General features: G+C 46.2%; 2 protein-coding genes, 1 long non-coding RNA gene and 1 pseudogene across 10 annotated transcripts; 2 read left to right on the forward strand and 2 right to left on the reverse strand.

Moving 5' to 3' along the window:
* The first annotated feature begins 232 nt into the window (after window positions 1–232).
* Window positions 233–14,735, forward strand: ATAT1 (alpha tubulin acetyltransferase 1). 7 transcript variants are annotated; one of them, XM_054569018.1, is made up of 13 exons: window positions 233–357; window positions 824–884; window positions 978–1,069; window positions 1,190–1,250; window positions 1,373–1,486; window positions 1,657–1,758; window positions 8,844–8,889; window positions 9,004–9,072; window positions 10,696–10,767; window positions 10,893–11,136; window positions 13,551–13,630; window positions 13,723–13,765; window positions 14,125–14,735. In XM_054569018.1, the coding sequence occupies exons 1-13, from the start codon at window positions 251–253 to the stop codon at window positions 14,297–14,299; spliced, it is 1,266 nt and encodes a 421-aa protein (XP_054424993.1). In that variant the 5' UTR covers window positions 233–250; the 3' UTR covers window positions 14,300–14,735. The 7 variants fall into 7 exon arrangements, with proteins under 7 accessions (XP_054424993.1, XP_054424995.1, XP_054424994.1 ...); XM_054569024.1 differs by lacking the exon at window positions 233–357 and adding an exon at window positions 394–646; XM_054569020.1 differs by lacking the exons at window positions 13,551–13,630; window positions 13,723–13,765; window positions 14,125–14,735 and adding an exon at window positions 11,633–12,139.
* LOC129067289 (40S ribosomal protein S6-like) lies at window positions 5,019–5,775 on the reverse strand (annotated as a pseudogene).
* Window positions 9,386–10,761, reverse strand: LOC129067290 (uncharacterized). Its single transcript, XR_008528755.1, has 3 exons — window positions 10,673–10,761; window positions 9,786–9,930; window positions 9,386–9,462 (listed from the first exon to the last, which is right to left on the reverse strand). It is a non-coding gene; the product is annotated as an uncharacterized LOC129067290 (long non-coding RNA).
* Window positions 14,736–14,750: 15 nt separating the features above from the next.
* CUNH6orf136 (chromosome unknown C6orf136 homolog) lies at window positions 14,751–18,698 on the forward strand. 2 transcript variants are annotated; one of them, XM_054569026.1, is made up of 6 exons: window positions 14,751–14,920; window positions 16,164–16,562; window positions 16,850–16,938; window positions 17,128–17,328; window positions 18,264–18,333; window positions 18,411–18,698. In XM_054569026.1, the coding sequence occupies exons 1-6, from the start codon at window positions 14,849–14,851 to the stop codon at window positions 18,522–18,524; spliced, it is 945 nt and encodes a 314-aa protein (XP_054425001.1). In that variant the 5' UTR covers window positions 14,751–14,848; the 3' UTR covers window positions 18,525–18,698. The 2 variants fall into 2 exon arrangements, with proteins under 2 accessions (XP_054425001.1, XP_054425002.1); XM_054569027.1 differs by having other exon boundaries at window positions 16,314–16,562.
* Window positions 18,699–18,702: the final 4 nt, after the last annotated feature.

Below are 18,702 nucleotides of genomic sequence, written 5' to 3' on the forward strand. Positions count from 1 at the left end.
AGGAAAATGCATTCATTGCTAGGCACCTACTGTCTTAGGAGGAGTTGGTGGGGAGCGGCATCACTAAGGGACTGTGGGCCTCAGGAGAAGGGTACGGTCTCCGGGGCAGCCTGGAGGGGGAAAAGGGCGGGGCGTCTGCTGTGGTGGATGCGGCCCCGCCCAGCGGAGAGGGAGAAATAGGGGCCTAGGGGCGGGGAGACAAGGGCGGAAATGACGTCGCGGGGGCGGGGCCAGTCCCACACAATGGGCCATGGAGTTCCCGTTCGATGTGGACTCGCTGCTCCCGGAGCGCATCACGGTCCTGGACCAGCACCTGCGGCCCCCTGCCCGCAGACCCGGAACCACAGTGCCGGCCCGGTGACATCTCAAACCCTCCTCGAGGCCCTTCTCTCCCAGTTCTAGAAACCTGGTCTAGGCACCACGCCCCTTTTAAATTGAGTAATAACACTCCTTTTGATGGCCTGGCTCGACCTGTTGGTGACCTTTGACCCTACACTTAGTGGGATTGATCTGCGCTTGGATCTTATGACATTCCACCCTTCGGCCAAATACGAGGTCCCAGCCAAAGCATGTGGCTGACCTGCCCTTCTTGCTTCCTCACAGTAACCTCAAGGGAGGAGGGAGTGTGTCACATTGGAAAAGAGGTGTGGTAAATGGGTTCCAGAGGATGGGGTGGAAAAATCAGATTGGAATACTCCAAGGTAAAGTCAGAGAGTCCTAAGTACTGAACCTGAATTGGAGTTGTGGTCCAGGTTCCTGGGAGTGATTGCTCAGAATCCTCATTAAGTGATTATATGACTCTTTATTTCCTCTCTTTTTACAGTATTGATGTGCAGCAGCAAATTATGACCATTGTAGATGAACTGGGCAAGGCTTCTGCCAAGGTACTGTGGACACCTCTCTAGGAACAGTAGATAACAGAGTGCTGGTTCCTTTGGAAAGGACCTGCAGAAAGTCTGTTTTCATCTCTCTGGCAGGCCCAGCATCTTCCCACACCCATCACCAGTGCATCGAGGATGCAGAGTAATCGCCACGTTATGTATGTGCTCAAAGACACTTCTGCTCGACCGTGAGTACTGAAGGCTTTTCCATCCTGTATCCCTTTCTCCCCAACCCCTTTCCCTTTTTGACTCTACCTCTCTCTCTGATAGCTGCTACTAGTTTCTTCATTATTTTCCCCATCCTGTAGGGCGGGAAAAGGAGCTATTATTGGTTTCCTCAAAGTTGGATACAAGAAACTCTTTGTACTGGTGAGTGCTATTGGAAGCTGAGAGATCATATGCCTTGATTCCTGAAAACAAAAGTGCTGAAGTTTGGGAGGTGGCAACAATGTCTTGGTCCTAAAAGATACTTGTTGTTCTTTGCCTCTTAGGATGATCGTGAGGCTCACAATGAGGTGGAACCACTTTGCATCCTGGATTTTTACATCCATGAGTCACTTCAGCGCCATGGCTATGGGCAAGAACTCTTCCAGTATATGTTGCAGGTATCACTTATCTCTTCACCATCAAAGGCCCCTTTGCCGTGAGCCCTATCAGAGCTTCTGTCTTCCCCTTCCCTATGCCCCCATGCTCCTTTCCCCTTCCCAGACTCCAGAGTTCTGTTGGCATGTTCCCCCCACACCTTCTCCTACCCTAAGTCTCCTGTTCCCTGCAGAAGGAGCGAGTTGAACCGCACCAGTTGGCCATTGACCGACCATCACAGAAGCTGCTCAAGTTCCTAAATAAACACTACAACCTGGAGACCACAGTCCCACAGGTTAGAGTAGATCTCCACTCTAAGCATTCACATTGAATTTATTATTTTGGGGTAAAGAATTGGCACTTTCTAAGCACTTCTTATTTACTATTATGTAGGATTCATTTTATACAACTAAGTGTTCTGTTTTTTGAGGAGACTTTATTTATTTATTTATTTATTTATTTATTTATTTTTCGACAGAGGGGGAGGGAGAAAGAGAGGGAGAGAAACATCAATGTGTGGTTGCCACTTGTGCACCCCGCTACTGGGGACCTGGCCCGCAACCTACAGGCGTGTGCCCTGACTGGGAATCAAACCAGCCACCCTTTGGGCAGGCTGGCACTCAGTCCGCTGAGCCACACCAGCCAGGGTACTAAGTGGTTTTTGGTTTTTTGTTTTTTGTTTTTACCATGTCTCATTCTACAGCTGTTTTACTGTCATCTATTTTGATTCTTCATCATGGTTGTTCTGTACATCCCTAGTAATATGTTTGTGCCCCAAACATAGCCACTAATTTTTACCTCCTTCTTTTCATACAGGCCATTACTTACTCAGTCAACATTTGTTAAGGCCCAGAATAATATACATTTCCTGTCCTTGGGAGCTTTGGTCTAAAATGGGGAAGGTGATTGGTTTTTAAGTAAATGCAATATAATGTTACTAATGCTATCCATTCATTCAACAAATATCTCTTGAGCACCTGACACTGTTCTGGGCACTAGGAATACTTTATTCAACAAAACATACAAATTTCTGCTCTTGTGGAGTTTATATATTAGTTGAGTATACAAAGATAATAAACAAGGATATCCTATGGTTGATTATAAGTGCTCTCATAAAATGAGAGCCAGTAAGAGGGCTTGGGAGTGCCATGGCGGGGATGGGAGTGTGTGGGATTGCAAGTTTAAATGGCATAGGCAGGGAAGGCCGCACTGAGAAAGTGTCATTTGAGCAATAAGTAAAAGGAGGTGAAAATAAGAACCAAGTAATATCTGGAGGGAAGGCATCCCAGGCTCAGGGAACGGCAAGTGCAAAGGCCCCAGAGGTTGGAGTGTGCCTGGAAGAATGAACCTGTTGGTATGACTAGAGGACTGTGGATGATGGAGGTGGTTGATGAGATCAGAGTTATAAGGCAGGAAGGACATTTTGGGCCTTAAAGGCTATTTCAAAGGCTTTGGTTATTACTCTCTGTGAAAAAAGGAAAACCATCATAGGGGTTGAACAGAGGGATGATATGATCTGACTTTTAACCAGACCACTTTGACTTAAAAATAAGCCAAAGGGGAGCAAAGGTGGAAATAAGCATATCTGTTAGGAAGCAACAATGCTCACAAAAAAAGGTGGTGGCTCAGACCAAGATAGTAGCAGTAGAGGTAGTAAGGAGTGGTCAAATTTTAAATATTGTGAAGTTAAAGCAAGTAAGATTTCCTGATAGATTCTCAGTGGAGAGGGGGAGAGTTAAGGATGATTCCCAAGTTGTTGGCCTGAGAAGCTGGAAAGAGTTATATTAACTGAGATGGTAGGTGGAGCAGCTTTAGTTAGGACCCATTTTTAATATGATAATTAGAGATGTCTGTGATAAGTCCAGGTTGAGTTGACAGTTTGGTATTTTCCTGGAGTTCAGAGAAGAGGTTTGGGATGGAGTGTTTTCAGCATACATATTGTATGGAAAGCAGTGAGACTGAATTACACCAGGGAGTAATAGAGAAGTGGTCCAAGGACTTTAGTCCATGGGCCCCCTTCTAAAAATCAGGGAGGAGAAAGAACCAGCACGTGTGACCAAGGAGTAACTAGTGAAGTAGATGAAAACTTGAAAGTTGACCTGGAAGGCTGGTAAGGAAAGTATTTCCCGGAGGAAGGAATGGCTTTCTGATTCGAATGGTGCTGATCAGTGAGGTAAGAAGAGGTCTGGGAAGTGACCATTTGATATATTTGCCTGAGGCCATTGGTGATCCTGCCTAGCTATTTTGGTGCAGTGGTGGGTGGAAGCCTAGATGGGGAGTGGGTTTAGGAGACAGAAGCTAGGAACTAGAGACAGCAAGTATAGGCCACTCTTATTTTATTATTTTTTAATTTTTATTTATCGATTTTAGAGAGAGAGAGAGACATCTACTTGTTGTTCCACATATTGAAGTTCTACTTACTGTTTGATTCTTGTATGTACTTTGACCTGACCAAAGATTGAACCAGCAACCCTGGCATATCAGGATGATGCTCTAAGTGAGCTACTTGGCCAGGGCCAAGGCCACTCTTTCAAATTCTGTTTTAGGAGAACAGAGAAGTACGGCAAGAGCTGGAGAAGGAAGTGGATCAAGAGCAGGTTCTTTACAGTTGAAAGAACAGACATTCTAAAAATGACTGTATAGAGAGAAAATATGTCAGAGCACGTGGGGAGAACTGTTGAAGCAGTGCTGTTGAATTGGTAGGAGAGGCTGGAATTGGGCTCCTTCAATAAGAGCATGGACAGTTAATCCATTGTAACATGATTTGATTGATATTCCTACAGAGGAGGTACAAGGACACGGTGGTGAGTGCTACCTAGGAGTTGAGGTTGGGTAAAGAAAGGGTGTTTAATCTTGACAGGTGTTTGTCAGGGGACACAAGTGGGTGGTTTAAAGTGCTTTTTATGTGTAAGAACCAGGATGAACGAAGTCAGAAAGGTATTAAACTACCTGTCAGGGCACTGCAAACAGTTTGGTGTGGCTGGAGTACTGATCATGTGCTTGGAGGGAAGATGAGTATGGGTTGGTAGACATTACAGCAGGATCAAGGCAGGAGATAGACAAGGCCTACTCAGCGTCCTCCCACGTACATTTTTCCATTAAGAAGCAGCAGAGAGCAGTGAAAGAACACAGTATTTGACTTCAAACACATTACCCAGGTGACATGTAATACCAGAGCAGGATAGAGTATAAATAATAATGGCTAAAATGTCATGAGCTGTGTGGTATTGTATTTACATGTATCATCTCAGCTGATCCTTGTAAATCTCTTTGAGGTAATGCTACTGTTGACTCCATTTTGGATTTATGCAGATGACCTATTTGACCAAGTTCACACAGCTAATAAACGGTAGAGCTCAAATTTGAACCTAAAACCCACTCTTCATGACCACACTGTATTCCTGGCTGAAATGCTGCAGCTAGAATCAAGAGTCTGGGGCTTGAGGCCCAGCTCTGACACTTGTAGCTACTTTGCTTTGGGCAACCATGTCTCCAAGTCCTTTTTTTTTTCTTTTTTTTTTAATGTTTGTTCTTATTTGTTACTCTAAGAAAACCTCATTTTTGACTGAACTCAGACTTGGAGGTAGAGGCTCTCAGAGAGGACTGCCTATGTCTCTTGGCAATCTGCCCCTGGCATTTTCTTTGGCCTCCTTCATCGTCTTAGCCAAAAGTTTAGCATATTCTGCAGCCTCATCCTTGTTTTCCTTAGTATGTTGTTTCTTTAGAGTTATAGGCCAACATTTATGTTGCAGAACACGTGGAGTAACAAGATACTGAAACTTAGGTGCTTTGGCCCTAGGTTCTTTGTTTAGGGGCTTTTGCACAACATATTGGCAGATGTCATCTTCTTTAGAGAGGTTGAAAAGTTTGCGAATTCTGCTAGCTCTTTTAGGCCCCAGGTGACAAGGCACAGTAGTATCAGTGAGACCAGGAATATCTTCCTTTTTTTACAATAACCAAGTTGAGAACACTGAGACTGGCATCTACAGTGCAACCCTGAACAGATTTGCACTTTCACTCTCCAGTCTTTCTTGGTCTATAATAGGAATGCCCCTTGCTCAGCAGCAGGTGGAAACGTGCATGGGCCAAGACACCCTACTTCATGGGGAAACCGTGTTTGTCGTTCCCACCACTGATTCAAAGCATACTTAGGGTATTGAAACCATACATAATTCTTCCATTCTTCACCCAGGCCATCCACAGCAACTTCTGTGGCCATACTCTTCTCATAAAAGGTATGAAGTTTGCATTCATCATCTGTGTAAATGAGTTTCTGGCCGCCAGTGGCTGGGAAAGAGATGTTCAGCTTCATCCTGAAGCAGCCAACTGCCTCTGAGGCACCACGCGAGAGTGTCCAAGTCTTTTTTTACTGTTTTTTATTTTTATTATTTTTAATGCCTTCTTTTTCTTTCCTTTTTTTTTAATTTTATTTTTTTAGAGAGAGGAAGTGGGGAGAGAGGCAGAAAATCGATGTAAGAGAGATATATCAGTCAGTTGTCTCTCACATGCCCCCAACTGGGGACCTGGCCCACAACCCAGGCATGTGCCCTGACCAGGAATCAAACTGGCAACATTTCAGTTCGCAGGCTGGCACTCAATCCACTGAGCCATACCAGCCAGGGCCTTTGTTACTGTTTTTTAAACTAGAATTGTTGTGAAGGCCAAATTGAATGTGATAACAATGAAATTACTTTAAAATGATCAATTATTAGGTATCAAAGTGGTACTGTCTTTCAACATCTCTTCCCTCAACAACCCCACCTCTCTGAACCCTATGTAAATCTTAGTTCTCAGTATTTATATCCTTAACCCATGTGGCCTTACCTGTGGGTCTTATTCGAACAGCTCTGTATGCCTTCCTTGACATTTTGTACACTATTTTCGTTAGAGTGGTTCTGGGAGAGCCTAAAAGGGTCCAGAGTTTTGATAAAATTAACTATTTTAACTATTTAAAATGTACAATTTGCCATGGATGGTGTGGCTCAGTGGGCTGCAAACCAAAGAGTCACTGGTTCAATTCCCCGGTCACATGCCTGGGTTGTGGGCCAGGTCCCCAGTAGGGAGTGTGCAAGAGGTAACTGCACATTGATCTTTCTCTCCCTCTCTTCCTGTCTAAAAATAAATAAGCAAATCTTTTTTAAAAAAATACACAATTCAATAGTTTTTAGTATATTCACACTGTTGTGCAATTACCACGAACTGTCCAATTCCAGAACATTTCATTAAGCAGTCACTCCCCATTCTTCCCCAGCCCCTCTTAACCACTAATCTGCTCTATGGAATTGCTTAGTTTGGACATTTTATGTAAATGGAATTACATAACATGTGGCTTTTGGGTTTTGCTTTCACTTTGCATGTTTTCAGGAGGTCGATCCATGTTGTAGCCTGTATCAGTACTTCATTCCCTTTTTTAAAAAAGATTTTATTTATTTATTTTTATAGAGAGGGGAAGGGAGGGAGAAGGAGAGAAACATTGATTGGTTGCCTCTCACACACACTCAGACCAGAGACCAAACTCGCAGCCTAGGCATGTGCCCTGCTGACCAGGAATCGAACCACCTTTGTAAGATGACACCCAACCAACTGAGCCACACTGATCGGGGCTGTACTTCATTTCTTTTTATGTCTGAATAATATTCCATTATATGAATGTATCATATTTTGTTTATCCATTTATCAGCTGATTATTTCCACTCCTGTCCATTATGAATATTGTGTATGAAGTTTTAGGGTTTTGTGGGGTTTTTTTTTAGACGGAGGAGGAAGGGAGAAAGAAAGGGAAACATCAATGTGTGGTTGTCTCTTGCGTGCCCCCTACTGGGGACCTGGCCTGCAACCCAAACACATGCCCTGACTGGGAACTGAACCAATGGCCCTTTGATTTATAGTCTGACGCTCAGTCCACTGAGCCACACCAGCCAGAATTATTGTGTATAAAATTTTATTTCCACTTGTATTTTCAGTTCTTTTGGGTGTATACCTAACAGTGGAACTGCTGGCCATATTGTAATTCTTTCTTTCTTCTTTTTATCCTCGTTTGAGGACAATTTTTCATTGCTTTTAGAGAGGGAGAGAAAAATCAATGCGAGAGAAAAGCATCAATTGGTTGCCTCCCATGTGCACAAGGACTGAGGATTTTATGTGACCCGACCAGTGGTTTAACCCGCAACCTACATGTGTGCCCTTACCGGGAATCAAACCTGCAACCATTTGGTCTATGGGACAATGCGCCAACCGAGTTATACCAGCCAGGGCCATAATATAATTCTGTTGCACTTTTTTAAGAACAAGCTGTTTTTTCCAATGATTACAACATTTTATATTTCCACCAGCAGTGGATGAGTGTTTCAATTTATCGACAGCCTCACAAACATGTTATTTTCCTTCTTTAAAAAATAATAATCATCCTGATGGGTATGGAGTAGTATTGTTTTGTGGTTTTGATTTGCATCTAATGATGTTGAGCATCTTTTCGGGTGCTTACTGGCCATTTAAGTATCTTCTTTAGAGAAATGTTTATTCGAGTTCCATGCCAATTTCTAAATTGTTCTTTCTTTTTGAGTTGTAGGAGTTCTTTATATATTCTAGATAAAACATCCTTATCAAATGTATGATTTGGAAATATTTAGTCCTATTTTGTTTGTGGGTCATCCTTTCATTTTCTTGATAGTGTCTTGATGAAGTCCAGTTTATCTATTTTTTCTTTTGGTGTTTGTGCTTTTGATGTCATATTTAAGAAGTTATTCTCTAATCCAAAGTCATAATTTTCCACAATTTCCCTCCAAGGGTTTCATAGTCTTAGCTCTTAGATCCATTTTTAATTGTTTTTCTGTCTGTGGTGTGAAATAGAGGTCCAAATTCATTATCTTGCATGTGGATTTTCAGGGGTCCAAGCACTGTTTGTTGAAGAGACTATTCTTTCCCCACTGAGTGGTCTTGGCATCATGTGTGTATTTCTGAGCTCTTCTTTCCATTGGTCTCTATAGCCTCTACCACACAGCTATGATTTGTTGAAGAGACTATTCTTTTCCCCATTGAATATTCGGTCTTGGCATCACGGGTGTATTTCTAGACTCTTCTTTCCATTGGTCTCTATGGCCGCTTCCACACTGTTATGATTTGGCCTTGCAGTATTGAAATCAGGAAGTGTGAATCGTCCAGCTTTGTTCTTTTTCAACATTGTTTTGGCTATTTGAGATCCTTCGCAACTCCGTATCAACTTTGTGTTCAGCTTGTCAGGGTCTGAGTGTTTGAGACTGTCTAGAGGACTAGGAAGGCTGGCTTTTGTTCCTCCCACAGTGGTTTTTCTAGCAGAGTTCTGTATCCAAGTATGTTGAGTGACTGAATGGACAACTATATTTTGCTTGTTTTGTCTTATAGGTGAACAACTTTGTGATCTTCGAGGGCTTCTTTGCCCATCAGCATCGTAAGTCTTCTCACATTGTGTGTGTTGGTCAGGTAGTCGGGGTGAGAGAAAGAGGTGGATTCTTGGTCCCACTGGTCCCCTCACTGAGGGGCACCACCGCTTCCTTCCTCACAGGGTCCCCTGCTCCCTCTCTGAGGGCAAGTCGACACTCCCGCGCTGCTGTGGTTGATCATACACCTGCTGGTAAAGCTACACTGAATTGGTGGAACTGTAGTGCCATGGTGGCTAGTTACTCTGGAGGCCACAGAGGAGGACAGTGTGATCTGTGGGCAACATGGAAAAATTCTAAAGCAACTCAAATCTCCCAGCAGTCATTACTCATTTGCCTTTACCATCATGGGAGCTCAGTGCATTTGAACTTATCAAGACTTTTAACTAAGCAAGCTTACTGGGAGCCTGTTTGACAATTAATGTTGATGGAGCCTCCTGTTGCATCAGGTCCATAAAAGTAGGTCAGAGTCACATTCCTTTGTGACAGTCAGCGAGGGACGGTCAAGTGCAGTCAGCCCTTCCATTTCCAGTCATAGAATATTGAGGTGAATGGAGACAAATGTATTTGAACAACAGATATGACTAAAATTTAAGAAAAAGAAAAAAGAAAAAAAGAATATTGATGTGAATGACCCAAAGATTATATATATCAGTTTTAAATGATGCTCAGAATTTATTTCCAACCAAATAATGACATTAATCTAGAGAAACCAGACCTAGGAGCTACTGAAATGCTGACCCAGTTCCTCATTTCAACTTCTTACACACATGCTGCCTACCAGTCTGAGCCCTACTCCTTCCTCACTGCCTCCCAAAGGTGGGAACGCACAGCTGTCTGCTAGGTATGCTACACATACTACACAGAAGGGCCACTCTTCTGAGCTGGCTCTGTGACTAGGTCTTACCTCCTCCATGGCCAGGAAAGGAACAATCAAAGAATAGTCAGCTTCAGCTGGTGTCATGCACTAAGAGGCGGTTCATTTCCATGACCTGCTTTAATTGCAAGGCTTCCCCCACGCACTCCTGCTGATGTACAGGCTATAAGAGAGACTGAGAGCCAATAAGGATAGTGAGGACTCAGGATCACAGTTGGGGGCTGTGGATAAAGCTTAAATGGATTCACTGAGGTCTCATTTGCTACACATGATGGAAAACCTCTTGGGAAGGGAACACATGATGAGAAATCTACTGAGAAATGAGGGGATGAAAGAGCCTTGGACAATACATTAGCCTCGCATTTACTCTGATAACTCCTTTCCAAACATGTTTTCTCCTCACCCTTTTTTTTCCCTAATAAAACTTAAATTTCTTCCCATCTTTGCACCAGGAGAGATTCTGCCCCACCCCAGCCTCTCCTAACCTCTCAAAAGCAACTCCTAATTAACCAAGGACTTTGTCAGTCTCATCTAGAGGGGACACGGGGTCTTTGTTGGCCCAGCTAGGACCATTTCACTGCCCCCAAATCCCAGCAGGGCCTGACAGCACCTACTGACAGTAAGTTTGCTTCTCTTGGCTACCCTTCTCCTGCACCTTCAAGGCCCCAGAGTCTCCCCCTGGATTATTTCCCCCTAACTCTGCATTCAGCTTACTCCTTCCAGCTCTCCTAAAAAGTACCCCAGCATTATTCCCAAACTCCTTTGCGATGTGATGGTATTGCCACAGAGCTGTTTCTATGGTGGGGCTGAACTCATATCCTTCCCCAAGAGAAACTATGGTGATAGGGAGCAGAGGTTTGGGGTCACAGGAGTAGTGACTGGGAGGATGGGTACAAAGTGTATCTCCAAATGCTTACCTTGCCTGTGTCTTCACCATCAGCTCCAGCCAGGAAGCTGCCACCCAAGAGAGCAGAGGGAGACATAAAGCCATACTCCTCTAGTGACCGAGAATGTAAGAGTGGGGTAGGGAGTCTGGGGTTGGGGTATCTTAACTTGGGAAGAATCCATTCTCTGATTTCTCAGACTCTGATTTATTTTTTCTACCCTAATCTTTGCTCTTTATTCTCCCTTCCCCAGTTCTGAAGGTAGCTGTGGAGCCTCCCTGGCCCCTAAACAGGGCCCCTCGCAGAGCTACACCTCCAGTCCACCCTCCTCCCCGCTCCAGCAGCCTGGGAAACTCACCAGAACGGGGTCCCCTCCGCCCCTTTGTGCCAGAGCAGGAGCTGCTGCGTTCCTTGCGCCTCTGCCCCCCACACCCTACTGCCCGCCTTCTGCTGGCTACTGACCCTACAGGCAGCTCAGCCCAGCGTCGCCGCACCAGGTAACAGAAGTTGGGTGGTTAGGGAGCCTCAAGACTGTCAAAGAGTATTGGAAACGGCAAAGGGCAATCTGAGTCAGAGATATAAAACAACAAGATAGGTGGATCAGAGAATATATTGGAAAATATTTGTGGGAGTGGTATGGAAATAAATGACAGTGGGGAAGCAGCATAGGACTTTATATAAAATCTAGGGACCCCAGTTTTACAGTGAGAGTTGGGAGGAAGGGTAGGAAGAACCCAGGTCCATGGGTGGGTGGAACTGTACTTCTAGGTTGGGGGAAATCTTGTGATACTTGCTGGGAAGGTGCCGTGTCTCTTGATACTGGGAAGCCACTGGCCCCATGTCAGTGCCTTGTGTGGCAGGAGCCCATCAAGCAGGCAGAGAATAGGCATCTCTTGTATTTTTCTCCCTTTCTCTTCATTTCTGACTTCTCTGTTTTTCTCTCTTCCCCCACTTTCCCTCTCCCTACCTCCTGTCTATAACGTCCTTCCGCAGCTCCCTTCCCCGCTCTGACGAGAGTCGATACTGACAGACAGCTAACCTGTTCTCCTATCTGGGAGACCTTGGGTGGGCAGAGACCCTCTCCCCAAGAACCCCAGACCTGTTCTTCCCAATGCCCCCTCCAGGATCCAGTGGAACCTGACAGAGCCCATAGCATTCACTCTTCCCCATTCCTGGACTACTGGGTTGTCAGGGTCCCAAATGGCCAAATACTTTGTAGCTTTTCTTGCCAGAGAAAGCATCCCTTCTCTCCTAACTTGGTCTCTGAACACTCCCAGACAGTCTGAATTGCTGAATTGCCAGACTCCTTGGTTGTGTGCTCATACTAATTATCCAGGTAAGCACACTCTAGCTTGCTGTCAGACTCTAGAACACCGTGGAAGGTTCAAGGGGCCTCCACTGCCAGAGAAACCTTTTAAAGAATCTTGTCCATGGAATAAATCCCATCTTCACTCTACAGTGTCTACTAGTGGCCCTAATACTGCTTTGTGCTACCTAATATACTTAACTTTCAGCCTGCTGATATCAGCGAATGAGGTCTGCTTCAGAGCAGTCCAGTTAGGTAGGACAGGGACTTACAACTCCATAAAGAGATCCACTCCATATTGCTGAGCTCTTCATTACATGTTTTGTTTATGTGTCAGGGAACCCCTTAGCTGATGTCTGTTTTGGGGCTCTCAAGACCCACCTTACTTCTAAAGACACCACTACGTCCCCCTGACCCAGATTCTGTGAGGGACTTTGTTTCTTGGCAGTAGACCCCAGCAAACACCCTGGAATCACTCTTTGCCATGTTTCAAAAGATAAGCTTGAGTCTCAAGGCTCTGTTAGCTCCTGAATCCGTCCCTTCCCAGTAGCTAGATGATGATATGTTCCTGTCTTGTGAGACTGTCTTGAGATGAAGGGTGAACTTCTCTCTGGCCTTCCTTTTTTTTCCCCTCTCCACAACAAAAGGCTTTTTTCCTGCTTTACACCCATGGTATAAAACACCCTCCTCCCTCCCTCCCTCCCCTCTGTGGTAGATCAGGTATCCCCACTGTGTTCCCCCAAATCCTTGGGAGCAGGATCTCCCTTTTTCCCTACTCATTCCTTTTTCTTCTCCCTCTCAGTGTTGTCTGAATAAAGTGTGAATTCCTTTGTGTTTTTTAAATGGACATTTTCAATGAAAAAAAAAAACTGAAGGTCTCAGTCTCATTTGTGTGTCACTTCTTATTTTCCCGGGTTCTAAGGGACCTCTGTCCCTCTTGTCTTCCTCACTGCTGAGATCTGCAGATCTTCTAGAAAGGAGTCTCAGAGCTCCCCTTGCAGGATCTGGTATCCCCCTTCCCCATCTTCATTGCTGGATCTTCTGTGGATTCTGTCTCCTCTCATGTAGTTGCTGGATCCTTCTGTGTAGGCTTCTAAGTCTACTTCCCCATTCCCTCCAGAAACTCTGGCTCTCCCCAATGACTTCTATCCTTCATCCCAGGCCAGCCATTGCTGAGATGTCAAGATTTACCAACATCCCTGGCATCCACTGAATGCATTCCCTATTCTTCCTAAATCAGCTTTGCCACTCCCTATAATTAAGGTAACCATCTTTTCCAAACCAAGCATCAGGGTACCTCGTCCAACAAGTTGGTTTTGCCTATGTATTTTTGTGAAGCTAAATGCACATTTAGCCTTACTTTTAACACATTCCAACTGGAAATAGTAAAGCAACGTATCAGGATTGCTCCAGAAAATCTTTGGAGTATAAAATGAATTCCCTCCCCTTTCCTGGAGCCCAGCTTAAGAGTAAAACCCCCTAGGAAGGATAATTACCTCTCTCTGTGCTCCTGTGCTGTCCCTTTCATTCCTCTCCTGATTCCTCTACACCCACTCATCTTTTACCCTGTAGCCTCTTCTCCATCATCTCCCATTTCTTCTACAGGGGGACTCCCCCAGGGCTGGTAGCCCAAAGCTTCTGCTATAGCCGCCATAGGGGGTTGAATTCCTCATCCCCCAACATAGGTAAGTATTCATCCCTTCTTACCCTCAAGTCAAGTAGGCCATATTCACTACCTTCTCCAGCCTTCCCATGCACATGCGTGGTATTTCCACAGGCAACCTAGAATGGAAGCAGGGGGAACAGGAAACAGAGAATAGGTGAGGCCTGATCACCTTCCCTTACCAGCGTCCCAGCACCTGTCTTCTTTCTTAACATCAGTCTCAGCTCCTTCCTCTGAAACCTTATTCTCCCATCTGGAAGCTCCCCCCTTCCCGTCTAAATCCTTCTACCTAACATCCTACAGTCCTGTTGCCCCTTTCCCCATAAGTTCAACTCTGGTACTTCCCTTTGGCACTATATGAGGGGTTTCATGTTAGGACATAGCACCAATGGTTCCAGCCTCACACCCCATCATTTGCCCTTCTCTATTTAAGAGCCAGACGTGCCCTGGGAGTCTGATCTTTCTTCTACTTCAGTGCCTCTGTAACCCACTCCCCATCGCCCTCCTACCTACCAGGTCTGCCAGTGAGGACCAGGTCTTGCCACAGCATGGGTATGGAGAGGACCCCTTGCACACAGTTCCTCCACAGGCCCAGGCCCCACCAGTCCAGTCCTGGACAATGGCTGGGGACTGGTTCAACCCCAGGTTCATTCGAAATTTGCAGGAACGTCGCAGCACCAGGCCTTGGTGACTGCAGCCCTGTCACACCTTCAAAGTCAGTATTATTTTTCTCACTGCAGGAGGCAGCCAAAGCCCGCCTTCATAATAGATGTATTCGTCCATTCAATCAACAGGCTTTCTTAGCAGTGTTAAATCACTTGTCTCTTATTTTAACGAGAGCAATAAAGTTTTTTTTTTTATCACGAGAGCTACTGAGAAACTTAACTGTCGTTATTTCACTATCACCCCACCCACTACACCCCGTTCAGCCCCATCCTCGCCCAGGATTTTGCGCAAGCGCCCCAGCTGAGTGAGCGGAACTCGCGGCCGCTATTTACTACGCAAGCACTCTAAGGAAACCTCCGATCTGCTAGCGCAGGCGCACTTAGAGGAGACAGGGCGCCTCACCGCTTGCCTGGAACCCGTCACAGTACGCAAGCGCACAACATCTCCGTTTCCCTCGCCAGTTCCGGATCCCCCCACCCCTCCTTTCCCCTTCAAGAAGCCGGCGTCGGGGCGCGCTCGCCCAGTGAGGAGGTCGGAGGCCGCACTGGTAGGCGCTCTCCGCTTCCGGAATATCATGTACCAGCCCAGCAGGGGGGCAACGCGGCATCTAGGCCCCTGCCTCCGCGCCTACCAGGCTCGCCCCCAGGTGAGCGGAGGGGAAGCAGCCGGAGTTGAGGGGGCGGGGAGAGACCCTCCTCCAAGCCCGCGCGAGGGGCGGAGCGCGCGTCTCGTTCGGCACGCAGGCGCAGTGACATCCCACCGCCCTGTCTTAACCACTTGCAGGGAGGTACAAGGAGGGCCCGGGGTCGCGGGCGCCTAGGAGGCGGTGCTGCTGTCACTGGCGCCCTTGGAACGTTGTTTTTGCTGTGTCTGGGGTTGGCAGGCGGGGTTGAAGGTGGAGTGGTGGGGTAGCGGCTTGCGTCCCACTTCACCTGCGTCTCTGCGATTATCTGTGCCTGGAGGTGATTTGAAGGGCAGAGGGCTGATAGGCTCGCAGCCCGCCTTACACGCCTTACACCGGGATTTCGGCCCGGCAGGAAGGCTGGCCCGGTGGACCCGGCCCGGGCCCCTGCTCCCGGGTGGGAAAGATGGCCACGCCTCCGGCAAAGACGGCGCCTCGGGGACAGAGGTACCCTTGCGGCCCGTTCGTCTCCTGGAGTGACCACTCCGGCTCCTGGGGAAGCGGAGGGACTCGGGTCAGGTCTGACTTTGGGTGACCTCCTGCTCATCGTGGTTTCAAAGTCGGTAAAGCAGGAGTGAAGTCCATCCTTTCATTCCCCTGGGCTTGTTTGTGTCATTAGTAAGGCTCGAAATGATAGCTTATATTTGTATAATACTTTATAAGTCACAGTTTACATTTATTATTTAATATACTACTCATAACTCAGTGTGACTTCATATAAGAGGGCACTTACTGGAAACAGGCATTGGGAATGCGAGTACCTAAGGGTTCGGAATAGTTGTGGTACTCAAAGAATTGTCTTGTGTTCCAGTTGGATTTTTTTTTTTTCTCTATGCAACATCTACCTCACACACGTAATTGTGGAGTTGTTACAGGCAACATCATTTCATCCACAGTACAGATAAAACGTGTTATTCATTTGTTCATTCTTCAAACATGTATGTGATCCTTGCTCTGAGAGGTGGAACTTCTCCCAAAAATACTGGAATCTTAAATGTAAAGGTATTTGCTGATGTTTTGGTGAGGTACTTGTCATAGGAAACTTTCCTCCTGGAGATGGAGGTGATTGCATCCCATTTTCTTCTAGTAATTCCATCGCTTCTGTCAGGAGAAGCAGGTAGGATTGGAAATGTTAATGAGCAGTTTTGACAAAGGGCCATTAAGTAGCTGGATTCTTATCTTTTTGCTTTTGGTTCTTCCTCCTTAGGACCAGCTTTCTCCATGGGCTCTGCCATTCCCACCACTGTGGCCCCACTCCACGACTTCCACTTCTCCATCTTCTCTTCTCTGGTCTCCCCCAATCCCACGCCCTCTCACTCGGCTGTTTCCTTGGGCTCCCCAACTACCTCTCCTTCAGGTCCAGGCCCTCAGCTCACCATGGGTGGTACTACCTCCAGGAAAGGGAGAGGAGGGACCAGGACCTGAATTGCATAGCGGCTGCCTGGATGGGCTTAGAAGCTTATTTGAGGGATGTTCCTGCCCCTATCCTGGGGCTTTGATATCTTTCCAAGCCCCTGTGACTGCCCGCCCTTCCCCTGCTACTCCATCAGGAGATCCAAGTATGGAGGAGCATCTGGCTGTCATGTATGAAAGACTGAGACAAGAGGTAAGTCCTTTCAAAAGTGACCTTCATCCACAGTGGGAAGGAATGCAAGTAACATTTGGAAATAGAGGATTAGTCAACTAGATTCTTGGAACCACAAGGCATGCATGGAAATACGTTAGACATTTCCTAAGGAAAAACTGATCCTAAGTGTGGATTAAAGAAAGTCAAACGTGGCAGAGAGATGACCTTTCACTCAGAGGGGAATAAGGAAGCACTAAAAATAGAAGACTGAGAAATAGGATCATCTTTTCTTTCCCACTGGGTTGATACCTCCTTCTTCCACCTAGCTTCCCAATCTCTTCCTTCACTCCCATGACTACACTCTCTACTCATCGGATGTGGAATTCATCAATGAGATCCTGAACATACGTACCAAGTGAGAATCCAGGCATGGGCATGGTGGTGGGAAGGAAAAAAGACTAGTGCTATGTATAACACTTGGCCTTTTCCAGTTACTGGAGAAGGTACTAGACTGCTTCCCTACAACTGTCCCCCATTCTTCAGAAGCCAGTTTGGTTTTCTGATTCTGCCATCATGAGGTTTCTTTCTCATCCCTTCTGCATAGAGGCCGGACATGGTATATTCTGTCACTGACCCTGTGCCGCTTCCTGGCCTGGAACTATTTTGCACAACTTCGGTTGGAGGTTCTACAGTTGACCCGCCACCCCGAGAACTGGACCCTGCAAGCCCGTTGGAGGCTCATGGGGCTGCCCGTCCACATGCTCTTTCTGCGTTTCTACAAGCGTGACAAGGAAGAGCTTTACCGGTAAGAGAAGTGAGGAAGGACCCATGCTACAGTCCATTTCCTAATCGTACCCTTTTAGGAATGATGGTTCCTAAATGATGGTCTAGTCTCCCAGAAAATCCTTCATCTGACTGACTTGGCTGGAGCCTCCTTGAGCACAGCAATCTTATTTTAGTCTACTTTAATATAACAAATAGGGACTGAGTACATTAGGAAATCTCTGAACTCAGCTTCTACATGTATATTACCTAGCACATAGTAGGTATTCAAATACTTACTGAACAAATGAAAATTTCTGCTGGTGATCTCTCCTTCCCAGGAGCAAGCTCGTGCCTTTTGCTTCCTTCTATTCTTCCCCTACAGGCACACATCTAAACTCTGAAGGACACCAGGAGACTTGCAGCCAGGGCAGCAATGGGCAGTAACAGCTCATCCCAGGCTAACCCCCTGACCCTGTCTGTCCCCAAGGCCCCCTTTCCCTGACTTCCCAGTGAGCTAACAGCAGCCCCACCTAGGCTTTCCTGTTGCTTATTCCATCCTAAGTCCTTCCTTGTTTCATACTCTGAAAATCAAAGTAAGGAAAAGAATCCTGTTTTTTAAGCTGAGCCTCATAACCTTAGGTAAAGTACTTGGTAAATTTCTGGCAAAGTAGAATCCCAAGGAATCTTTAGGCTTGCCCCAAACCAGTGGGTTTGTAAACTTTGCTGCACAGTGGAATCATATTGATGCCAGACATTCTGGTTTAATTGGGACAGGATACAACCTGGACATTGGGATTTTTCAGAGTCCCCCAGATGATCTAATATGTAGCACAGTTAAGGAACTACTAGTTTAGCTGTCTATCGCCTTTACCATTCAGCCACCTCGTCCCTGGAACTACTAGTTTAAACAAATGCTTGAATTAAAATTTGGGATCAGTCAGCTTACCCCTCAGTAAGCCTCTCTTCCTTCACCAGGACCTATGATGCCTATTCCACCTTCTACCTGAATTCCAACGGCCTCATTTGTCGCCACCACCTAGACAAAGTGAGTCCCAGGGCTGGATGTGGTAGGATGAAGGGGTAGCACATCTCACTAACTGGTATTAACCTTTCTCCCTGCAGCTGATGCCTTCACACTCACCCGCAACGTCCGTGAAGAAGCTGCTTGTGGGAGCTCTGGTGACTCTGGGGCTGTCAGAGCCAGAACCCAACTTACACCTGTGTCCCAAAGCCTGATCCAGAAATTGGGGTGGGGCAGCACTGAAAACTTTGCTAGGCACATTAAGAGGAGGTAGAGGCAGCCACCTTCTTTCCCTCTTCTCTCCTTCCTTCCATCCATCCATCTCATGCTGTGTAAAGCAGTTGTATAATTTAATTTGTAAATAATAAAGTCTAAATGCAAATAGGACATTGA

This window comes from Pteronotus mesoamericanus, unplaced genomic scaffold (genome assembly GCF_021234165.1).
Source record: "Pteronotus mesoamericanus isolate MK-2021 breed Mesoamerican mustached bat unplaced genomic scaffold, CSHL_Meso_final contig_20, whole genome shotgun sequence".
Classification (NCBI taxonomy): Eukaryota; Metazoa; Chordata; class Mammalia; order Chiroptera; family Mormoopidae; genus Pteronotus; species Pteronotus mesoamericanus.